This window comes from Taudactylus pleione, unplaced genomic scaffold (genome assembly GCF_031769625.1).
Source record: "Taudactylus pleione unplaced genomic scaffold, aTauple2 ptg000537l, whole genome shotgun sequence".
NCBI lineage: Eukaryota > Metazoa > Chordata > Amphibia > Anura > Myobatrachidae > Taudactylus > Taudactylus pleione.
The window spans coordinates 8,277,091-8,289,111 of NW_028284939.1; the positions used below are offsets into that span (position 1 = coordinate 8,277,091).

The window sequence follows — 12,021 nt, forward strand, 5'->3', positions numbered from 1 at the left end:
TTGGCCAGTGCGGTACATCGCACCCCCAGATCTTACTGTAGGTTCAGCCGATTAGGGGATGCGATGTGCGATCCCATGCAGCGCTATGCGGGTGGGGGAGGGGGGAGCCAGCATATCTTCATTGTGTTTTGGTTTTAAAAAATCACCCTCAAGTGTTTTGGTTTTGGAGTTCTTTTTAAAAATTGTTAAAAACAGCTAAAATCATGGCCGGCTCGAGGGCCGTTCATGTAGTGCGGCTGCACAGGGCGGCCTCCATCAGCCGCCCAGTTTCGGCGGAGATTGTCAATAGAGATGTCTGAGAACCCCAACCTCCACTCAGCTTCTGAGCGTTTATGGTATGAGCTCAGGGGGAGGGAGCACAAGGTGATAACACAAACTTTCAGGGTGATAACACAAAATTTCAAATCATTTAAATTTTGGTTTAAACAAGTTCGCTCAGGATGTCTTCCAGTGCCTAAAACTGCACTCATCTGGAGGCACAGGCTGATATGTACCAGTGGGGGAAGGCAGAGCTCCAACGGAAGAGCAGTGAGTCAGAGGATCAACTGTCACACTGCACCTGCACTGACAGTTACTCATTTCCTTCCAGCACATTCTCATATGCCATGCTCTCCAGTGTTGGTCTGCAGTGTAAAAATGTTCCTGTCGACCTATTGCCTGTTGACCATTTGGTATCGACCTATTGAGTGTCTGTCTAGACACTGTCGATCTTTAATCCGGATACCAGCACTTACAGTGTCCCGATCATTGTATTTCTCATCGCAGTACAACTTCTGCAATCTAATAAGACAATAACCAAAATACATAACATCAACTAAGCCCTTTGCTGCTCTTGAGCAAGATTTCCCTTAGGGAACAGTTTCCTTTATAATCACAGAATTGACACTCTCAGCAGCAACATGTTACACTGGGCTCTATTTATTAACATTATTTTTACTAAAATAAAGTGAAAAAGGGTGTTTTCACACCCTTTTCACATTATTTTAGTTTCACCTGTAGTTATTACAGGGCAATTGGAGTAGAATTAGTAAAATTCTACTCCAACCCCCAGTATCACTTATTTTTAGTAAAGCAGATCGCATTTCCCATAATTGTAATGGGAAATGTGATCCGACCATAGTTACTAAAAATAAATTGTAAAAAAATACCGGGGGAAGCCCTGTGATAATAACTCCACCTGGAGGTGGCGTTATCCAGGGTCTCCCCCGGTTACCGGGCTCCCACTCTGCTCTAACGGGGAGAGCAGAGCCGGGAGCCGGTACCAGTAATCAGCTATGTGGTCTAAGCAGACCGCAAGCTGATTGCTGTAAAAAAAAGAAAAAAAAAATTAAACTTTTTTTTTTTTAACTTACCTGACTCCAGGGACCGGTGATCGGGCCTCCGGTGATGGCTCCACTCCGGTCAGCTGGTCTCCCACAGTGCACTGGGGCCCGGTCATCAGGTGATCGGGTCCCAGTGCAGTATGTGAGATCACCTGATCGGGAAGCCCGGAGAAGATCACCGGAGGCCAGGAGGATGCAGGTAAGTCTAATGAAGGGAGGGGGGGTCGCGGGGGGGTCCGCGATCGCGGGGGCGGGGCTTAGCGCCGGGGGGCGGGGCTTAGCGTTGCTGGGGGGGTAGTAGCGGTGGTCGGTCGGCGCATGCGCGGGCTCTTAGTCGCGGTATTTTTTCCGAAAATACCGCGACTAGAGTGCGGATGGGATCCGCAGGGACAGAGCTTTATCGCAAGCTCTGTCCCTGCAAGGGATTTATAGTAAATCCCTGTGATATTGCCTGAATTCGCAATGCGAATTCACTCGGTAATATCACACTACAATCCGCATTCAATATGCGGATTGGAGTAAATAGAGCCCACTGTCATTATAGAGATCTTTATGGCAAAACAAAAGAAAAACAATTATAAAAAGGAGAAGATCCTGAATCTCGTGGAAACAGTCGTTGCTGCCGCGATGGCTATCACCTGCTATCCCCGGCGGTGGCCATCGCAGGGACAGAGCATAGGGAAGCTGTTACCGCCAATATATCACTCGACTCATGCGTGCACAGAACATTACATTACATATTACAATAGTACCTTACTACACTGTATGTAGCAGAGTGTGTGGTAGGGCGGAAAAAGTGGTGTCAATAAGTTACAATAATATTGTTACTGTACAGCTGAAATGTACTCAACCTGCAATTTAATTAATAAAGTAAATATATATATATATTTACACACACACACACACGAAGGTGGTTCAATAAACAAGGTAACAAGACCTCTCATTGCGTAAATTTCCAATGGTACACCCAAGCATCTACCCCGACATAGGGCCTGATTCAGACACACTCGCGAGGGCATAGTGCTCGCAAGCGGGTCGATGGACGGGCTATGCCCGTGCTCGAACCCCGGAGCGAGTGAGAACTTCACTCGTGGCTCGCAGCAAAACGGGGTGGCTGTTGATGTTGATCGACAGCTCGCCCTGTTTTGTAGGCGGGTCGGGGGGTGGCTGCACTAACGGAGGTGTTCCACAAGGAACGCCTGCCGTTTGTGGGCGGCCCTACTGACATCACGCGTGATGAGCAGGAAGTTCACTGGGGCTTGCGGTGGACGAGACCCTACCACAAGGGTCTCGTCTCAAGTTATCGCGACCATCACCAGGCAGCCCGCTAAAGCTGTGGGCTTGCAAATAGCGAGCGCCTCTGAATCAGGGCCATAGAACAAATCGTTGTGAAGCGTTTTGTGAACTTCTGTTGGTTGCTTCGGTACCCAGCGTGAACACTTTTTCCTGTACCCCAGTTGCTCAGGAACAATTTTGTGCTCAGTACCCACTGAGATGTTCAGCTCGTCAGCAATATCACTAACTCCAATGCGTCTGTCCTCCTGAATCAGACCTTCAATACGGCACAGATTGTCGCATTGTGGTGGTCGTGCCTGGCCGGCCGGATCGCTGCTTATCTTGTCCTGCCGTTATCAAAGGCAGTGCACCAAACCTGTTTCTGAGACATGACGTTATTGCCGTACACCTCAAAAAGTTGGGGATGATTTCAGCTGCTGATGTGCCCTTTAGACGCAGAAATCTGATCACACTACGCACCTCAATGTCTGACCATGTTTCCGCCAGCCCCGCCATCTTACAGCTGATGTTGGGACAGTGTGACTGATATGAGGCGCAGTCTAATGGCCGTGAGGGGAAGCCTACCTGCTCTGTTCTAAATTATCATGTATTAGAGAACATTACAGAGAGGTCTTGTTACCTTACCTATTAAACTACCCTTTATATATATATATATATATATATATATTTATATCGATTGTTTACGCGTCTAAAGGTCACTTTGCCTTCATTCAAGCTGTGGCCCGCGGAGAGAGGTCCGCCCACTGGTAAATGTCACCAAGCAACGCACACAGCACCTAGGGGTCTATTTACTAAGCAGTGTTAGGAGACAGAGTTAAAACGTGATAAGGTGCCAGCCAATCAGCTCCTAACTGTCATCTCACAGGCTGTGTTTGAAAAATGACAGTTAGGAGCTGATTGGCTGGTACCTTATCACTTTTCACTCTGTCTCCTAACACTGCTTAGTAAACAGACCCCCTAGTGTCTATGCCAGCGTCCCAATAGTGGTAGGATTGCGTCTGGACTTTTACATGTCATTATGAAGCTCATTATTTTAATTGCGCTTTTCATATTCCTCCCAAAGCGTTCTGCAATATTAATGGCGATTATAAAATTTAGAAGGCGCCAAGTCTGATTTTCTGGAACTGGTAACACAACATGTAATCGTAAAAGTCCGACATATGAAAAATGTGTTACAGCACCTCTAAAGTGCACGTTTGTTTTGCGGCATTTTTGTTCATTTTTCAGAGTAGTTGACCGTCTGCGCCTTTTGCCGGATTTTCATCTGCGACTTTTGCTGAAATACCGCGTCTTTAGACGCACCAACGACAAGTGAACCAGCCCATACGCATGTGCAGATTCTCCACCTGGGTATGGTTCAGTATCTTCGTACGCAACCGCATTCAACGCCGTGGATCTTTTTTGCCACCGCCTGGGGTTTATTCACTAAACCTTGGAGTGAGATAAAATGGAGAAAGATAAGTCCCAGCCAATCGGCTCCTGTCATTTTTCAGACACAGCGTGTTACATGACGGTTAGGAGCTGATTGGCTGGGCCTCATCTTTCTCCATTTTATCTCTCTCCTAGGCTTAGTGAATAGACCCCCCCTCAGGGGTGTATCTATAATGGGTGCAGGGTGTGCGGGGAACACGGACCCCTGGATCCAGGGGGGCCCGCACCGCACACCCTGCACCCATAATATTACTTACCTCTCCGGAGTCCCACATCGGCGCGGGGGTCCGGCGCTGTAAAACGACTGGAAAATGGCTGCGGTGGCCATTTTTCCATCGTTTGCGCATTCGCAGCACAGGGAAAATGGCCGCCGCGGCCATTTTCCCGGTGACCTGTGCATAAACTATAGACTCTGGGCACACTCTAGTGAGCTGGCCGCGTACAGCTCAGTGCGCTGCCGGGCGGAGAGGAGGGGGCTCATGTCGGAGACTGCACACGGGCCCCCTCCTCTCTAGAAACGCCCCTGCCCCCCTGTTACCTCCCAGTCACCTGCCAGGAATGTTCACTACATTTCTGCTACCGTGCATCTAAATTTGATCTGCGACTCTGCACAAACCAAACGGGGACGGACGCAGGCGCAGACGGAAAACATCGCACCAGCAATGAGTTGAACATTTGAGTTGAACATTTGAGCTGCTCTGGAACAGTATAGAGAAAATTCTGTTATGTTTATGTTATCAGTCACATTAGCACCTGGAACCAGGGGAAATGGGGTCTGCCTGGCGGCCTGTATCATTATGCAAATCTTAATTCAAGCACATCACCCACCTCTCTCCCCCCTCCCCATCGCCTCACAGCTTCCTCTGTTCTCGCAGGTGGGTCCCGACGACTTCTAAGAAAGAAAATAGCAAAGAAGCCGGGAGGTGCTTAGGGCTGAAATCCTGCAGCAATTTGGCAACAGTCTAAAGTCAATATTGAGACAGCTTCTCGCTCCCATCTCTTACATCTCGTGTTCCCCTGCTCAGAGATGGATTCTGACTGATCATTATCCCATTGTTGGGAAGAATCAGATCACTTTGCCAGAATGGCAGAATATTTACTGACTAGCTGTGGAGATGGCCCCTCCTGATTAGCCTTAGGGGCTTTCTAATTAAATTCATATTCAGATGAAGGAGTGCGGCAGCAAGATAAGTACGGGCTTGCCCACCTAGACCGCCAATATTGTTCTAAATGTCAAGCTTTTAAAAGGGAAATATATTGTCAGGCCTGCGCGGTGCTCTGCCGTAATCTGTGTGATCGGATTGTGCAGATATTGGTCAAACTGTAGGATTAACCTAACGCTTCCGGGCCCATTGTGTTTTCCCGCCGAGCAATCAGATTGCATAGGATTTTGATTGCACAGAATCTTCGACATCATTTTATAATAATCCGTCCATAAATCATAGGACTATTGGTTATTCAGCATAGACAATTTGGGGGTCTTGCAGAGCAAGTGCTATGCCGGTGTATGAAAATGTTCTGCTAATAAACTGAATCGCTCGGATGCACCTATGCAGACCTGCGTATATCTGTGACTGCACCATGGGAAGCGGGACCAGGAGGATAGGGTCGTAACATAGGCTCAGGGCCGGCTCTAGGGGTGTTCGACCAGTGCGGTCGCACAGGGGCGCCACCCATAGAAGGCGCATCCCTCCCCAACATCCCGATTTCAGCGGGACAGCAGTGTCCCGCTGGCCGAAGTGGCCCGCGGGTGGTCAAATCGGGAGGTTGGGGACCCCCACCACCGCAGTTGTGTGGCGGTGCCGGAACCCCGGAGTGTGAATGGCTGCCACGCGCATGCGCGCGGCATCCATTCACTGACGGCAGAGGGCTGGGGGAAGCCCAGCGGGCTGGGCTTTACCCCCAGTCTGACGTTATTTGGAGGCGTGCCATGCAGGCACGCCTCCAAATAACGTCACACAGGGAGCGTGGTATATGGAAATGAGGCCACGCCCCCAATTTCGGTGGCCGCTATCTACCGGGCCGGCACAGGGTGCTCAGACCCCTGGAGAGGGTCCTGCATAGGCTGAATACAGTAAAGCTGGCCACACATCTAAAGATTATCTGTCCAACCAGCCAACTAGTTGATTGGTTGGAATGAAAATCTGGTAAGGTATGAAAGCAAATGACAATCAGGAATTTGCTCCCAAACGCCGGGAAATGGACAAAAACTGTTGTTTGCACAAATTGTTTAGATCAAACATTTAACAAACTTGTCTAACGACCATTTTCATCTGTTTTCTGGCATTTAGGAGCAAATTGCTGATCATCATTTACTCCCATACGTTACCAGATTCTCATTCCAACCAATCAACTAGTTGGCTGGTTAGACATATAATCTTTACAGGTGTGGCCAGCTTTAGGCTGTGTTTGCGCAATTGCGAACGCTTGCAATAGGGAACACAGGTACATATACTGGAGAGCCATATTATTCGCTGGTGGTCTAGGGCAGGTAGAAATATTGGATGGCTGTTTGCAAATGCACCGCTGACACTGATAAGTGCTTGCTTGTGCGAGTATTTAAGCAAATTGTTGATGTCGTTTCCGTATACAAGATGAGGAGCGGCTTCTGCTGTGTTAAGGTGTATACACACCTGAACGATATATCTGCAGATTGGCTGATCTGCAGACTGTGCAGAACATATATTCTGCATGCAGACTGCCTGATTCGTCTTGACTGACGTCACAATTTGGCGGGCATTTACATGCACCCACCCAGTTGAGCTGTCAATCACTGCCGGCCTACGCAGCCAGTGTAGCGGGCGGTCAGCTGACCACCCGTACACACAGGGCCTGATTGAGACCTGGTCGCGAAGCGCTGAGCGCGCGCAACCGGGTCGATGGTGGCCCACAGCGCATGCGCACGACGGAGCTGGCTCCGTCGTGCGCATGCGCGAGACCCGGCTAGTGACGGGCACTCCGTCGCTCCGGGTCTCGCACCAAAGGGGGCGAGCTGTCGATGTTGAGTGACAGCTCGACCCGTTTGGTGGGCCGCCCCAAAAGAAAAAAAACCCGGCCCTGATTCAGAGCGAGCGCTCTGTCAGAGCGAACGGCTCTGAATCAGGCCCACAGCATGATGCATTAATATGTCTGCAGATATATTGTGCATCAGCGGTGCAGCACATCTGATGCAATATGTCTGTGAATGACGTAGTTCACAGACATATCGCTGGTACACATCGGCCCTTCAATTGAACGGCCGATATGTTGGCCAGTGTGTACCCAGCATTAGAGAGAAGTGTCATTAATGCCTGATGGAGAAAAACAGATTTCATTATCGAAACAAGTGGTTAAAAACATGGGTGGTAATGTATAGGGGTTGTAGACCAACGCATATTGCGATGTGTGCGCCTCTGCATAAGGGCGTTAATAATGTTCTTTGACAGCTTTTATTTGTTTTTAATTTATTTTAAAGCAAAATTTCCACCCAATTTGTTACTTTTTGCCTTTTGTGTCTATCAAAGGACATTTTCACTTTGCCCTTTTAAAAACGATTTGCTCAACGTATCTGTAACCAAATGTTAATAGTTCTTGTTTAAAGGACCAATAAACCATCCTTAAAACTTGTTTGCAACCCCCCCTGTCCCAATGAATGTACCCCCCCCCCCCATGCTGGGCTTATTGCTTTACTGTAAATAGTGTTTTATGGGTACATATCCCTCATTTGTTTGATATATGGATATTGAACCAATCAAATACCTCACACTCAATGCGTTTGTTGCGCCTCGGGTAATAAACCCGTTGCATAAATCGGTCTGGAAAACCGCCAACCACTAAAAGTCAGCATTAAACTAGTGCGCTGGAAGCGTTGCGCACATGGTACGCCATAAACCATGTTATTTACACTGTATATTGTACATTTCTTTTCTAGTTATCATTTATCACAACATTTAATGAATGTAAACCGTATTTGTAGCCAGAGTTTATTATTTCTTTGAGTCACCGATCATAATCTTGCCATGTCCTGCGCAGAGATTTCTTTCCCTGACATATGGTGTTTATGCTGATGTGACTGCGGAATTAGTGGCGTCAGAGTGACCTTTGAGTTTCCCAGTAAATCCTCTATAAATCATTTCTATTTTTTAAAGGGAATCCACTAAAGCTCGAACATTTGCATAATCTATAAATCATGAAGGTAAAATAGGTTGTTTGTATTATCCTGACTTCCCATTGCAGCTCCGTTATAAAATATTGTTCCCACCCCACTAGAGACAGTTGAAGCCCCGCCCACATCTTTAGGGCAGTTTCCTAATCGGAAAAGATTTTATACCCTCTCCCGGGGGTATATTTACTAGAAGTGGAGATGTTGCCCCTAGCAACCGATCAGATTCTGCTTATCATTGATATAGCACAATCTAGAAGATGATAGCTAGAATCTTATTGGTTGCAAAGGGGCAACATCTCCACTTCTAAAACCCCACACTTTAGTAACTATACCCAGGACATGGGGTCCAGGTCTGGGAGAGCCGTGTGCTCACGGCATTGTTGTGGCTGCTTCAAGTTGACGGAGACTGGCCACTCCGTTGGGACCAGTCACCAATCAGAAGCTGTCTCCTATTTCCTCTTTCCACCCCCCCTCCTCTGCTCTGCATCCAGGGTGGTGGTACTGTGTGTGTGTGGTTGCAAAGCTGGGGCTCCCTGTCTCTTTCATTAGTACTGGGCCTCACAATTTTGTGATGGACCTAGACCTGTTTATCTAATTGAGAAATATTTTTTTAATAGGTACCTCCTCAGTCACTGTCTGACAGGGAAGTGGGATGAGTCGGGACCACCCACTTGGATTGGCATCAGGGCTAATATTGGTGCAGTTTCCATAGAAACAAACTAAGCACCTGAGTTCATCCATGATCCTGCTCCACCATGTGTACTGACCCCTACAGGAGGGAGGGGGGCCTCAGGCAGTTGGGCCCACTGGGGATATCCCCTGTACACCTGTGAGCCAGTCTGACCCTATCCTCAGTCAGCAAGAAAGTTTTATTAGTTATATTCTTAATGTTCTGTGGTCCTGGACCCAAAGAGATCAGAGTATCATTTTATGTCTTTGGCTTTTTAGTGTCAGACCTCTTCATTGTCCCTGACGCAGCTGCCGGTCTCTTAGTGTGACAATCTGATTGAGGAGCTGGTATTACTCCCGGTGCTTTTTATACTAATCTGTGACACTCACAGGTTGCCGGTTGCAGTGTTCAGACCAGTCCGTTTCTGCTTTTGTTCTAGCCGTGCTCCCGATTGATTCAGCTTTCTTTTTTTTTTTCACTATGCTGTCTGTTTATTATCCTGGCCTTGGGTTGTTTTTGATCACTCTGGGTCCTATTCATCAACACTAAAATAAAGTTTTTAAGGCCATTTTCCTTAATTAACGTTATTTTAGTATTCATGAAGAGACTTAACACAGGGTATATCACTGATATCTCCTTGCTAAGCTCCCCTGTGTTAATTTCCACACTCCCCATACAGTAGTACATTAGTATGGGGATATGAAAATTATGGTATTCATCAAATTCCGAAAATTATGTATTTTCGGAATTTGATGGAGTTACTATCCGCCACTGTGAGGTGGCGAATAGCAGGTGAAACTTACCTGCGTCAGCGTATGCAGGTCCCACGGCGTCTCCCTCTGGCGCTGTGGTTCGTCTTCTGGCTCCGGAGGCTGGTCTGACACGTGTTCTCCCAGCAGAACACAATAAAGTTTAGGACCCCCCCCCTCTTTTTTTTTTTTTTTTTTTCTAAACTACTGTGGTCAGCTGGCAGAACCCATGTCAGACGAGCCACCAGAGCCAGAGGTGCTGCAGCGGGCAGGTAAGTGCAGGTTCAGGGGAGAGATGAGCGGAGGGGGGCCGGGGGTTTGGGGGATGGGGGAACAAAATTACCGCAGCTGTAGGTAGTGCTGCGCATGCGCTGGGTTTGCGAATGTAACAGCGCATGCGCAGAACGGATTCCAGCTGCGGTAAGTTAGAGTAGACAGGGATAACTATGTATTTCCTGAAAAGCTGTCTTTGCAATAATAGATAGTTATAGGGAGGAGGAATGATGAATTCCTCCGGTAATTAGGTAGCTCTAAACCTAATTACCTCCAGAGAAAGTTTAGGTATGATCTGCTGTTGCCCCTACCTACATTGTTTATTGACTAATCTCTCTTGCCACCAGCCTTGATCTTTTGCTAGTTTAGCGTTTTACCGGTTTGCTTGTCAGCTACCTGCCCTGACCATTTGCTTGTTTCGCCGTGTTGTTAGTCGCCTGTCACCGTACTCTGCTTCATTTCTGGCTATCCGCTGTGTTGTTACTTTGTATTGCTGTGCTCACTCCTTATAGCAGTATATTCTGCAAGCCTGTCGCTCAAAGAAGCACCTCCCTACTTGCATTGCACACTGGACCTCATTCAGAGGCGCTTGAAAAAAGCGAGCGCTCGCTCTGAATGAGGGCGGACGCTTTTCATTTTTTAAACCGGCCTCCTGGCCGCTCGCTAAGCTGTGGGTGACCACAGCTTTTGCGAGCGGCCAGGTGATGGTCGTGATTATCGCGACCATCGGGTTTGCGACGAGACCCTTGTGGTAGGGTCTCATCTTCCGCAAGCCCTAATAGAGCAGGAAGCTCACTACTGACATCACTAGTGATGTCAGTAGGGCCGCCCACAGATGGCCTCCGTTTGTCCCCCATCCCCGCCTACAAAACGGGACGAGCTGCGATCAACATCGACAGCCACCCCGTTTGTAGCGAGCCCCGGAGCGAGTGAATTTCTCACTCGCTGCAGGGCTAGCACACGTGCATGCGCACTGCCCGGCTATCGACCTGCTTGCGAGCGCTATGCGCTTGCGAGCGGGTCTGAATCAGGCCCACTGTTGCAGTTGGAAAGACAGCATGACACAAATGTCTAGAGAACTATAAACACTCCAGTCATTTTATGTATATTATTCACCTCAATAATTAAACATATAAGCAATACATACATATATATATATATATTATTAAATTATGCCTCTTAGTAAATATTTATATAATGTTTTTATGGATAATATTCACATATAGTACATACACATGGGAGTGTTGTTGTTTTTTTTATGGAAAAAAAAATATACATATCTTTTTCCATCATTGAGAACTTAATAATAAAATACATTTGCCATTGATATATTGTATTAGTAAACTGAAGCTATGTATTTTTGTTTTGTTTCCCTCCAGTTAATGCGCTCTCCCCTGGATGGGTAGACACCACCTTCCCCTTCACAGGTGAGACTTGTTTACTTTTTCTTTTGCTCAGAAGTAATTTGTTATATCACTGATTTGGGAGTTTTTATGTGGTGACTGAATTGAAGTATTCTGCACTTTTTGAACCTAGAACTGATATATCTTCTGCTAAGAGCACTGCACAACTCCTGTAGTGTAAGTCTGCAGTGGTGTAATAATGGTTACATGGTCTACCAACAGCTTGCTGTTATATCCATGCAGGACTTAATTAGAGGAGGCCTTTAATGTCCAAACCATGGGCCTGATTCAGAGCTGAACGCTCTGACCAGAGCGCTCGCTCTGAATCAGGGCCCTCCTACCTTTTTTTGGAGCGTCCTCATGGACGCTCGCATAGCTGTGGGTTACCACCCACAGCTATAGCGAGCGTCCATGATGATGGTCGCGATGGTCAAGACCATCGCGACCATCGGGCTTGCGACGGAGACCCTGCGGTAGGGTCTCGCTGCCGCAAGCCCTGGAGTGATTTTGGCTCTATCAGAGCCAAAATCACTCCCACTGACATCACTAGTGATGTCAGTGGGGCCGGCTTGAGACGGTAGGCGTTCCCATGGGAACGCCTCCGTCTGGCAGGCACGCCCCCGGCACGCCCACCAAAGGGGGCGTGCTGTCAATCAACATCGACAGCACGCCCCCTTTGGTGCGAGACCCGGAGCGATTGTGAGCCCGTTGCTCACCGGGTCTCACGCATGCG

At 47.9% G+C, this 12,021-nt stretch overlaps 1 protein-coding gene across 1 annotated transcript in view; it reads left to right on the forward strand.

Moving 5' to 3' along the window:
• Window positions 1–12,021, forward strand: part of LRP3 (LDL receptor related protein 3) — a 48,686-nt gene that overhangs the window by 17,753 nt on the left and 18,912 nt on the right. Inside the window, exon 2 of the mRNA XM_088451134.1 lies at window positions 11,265–11,312. Coding sequence (XP_088307260.1) covers window positions 11,265–11,312 — 48 coding nt within the window. The remainder of the gene's footprint in view (window positions 1–11,264; window positions 11,313–12,021) is intronic.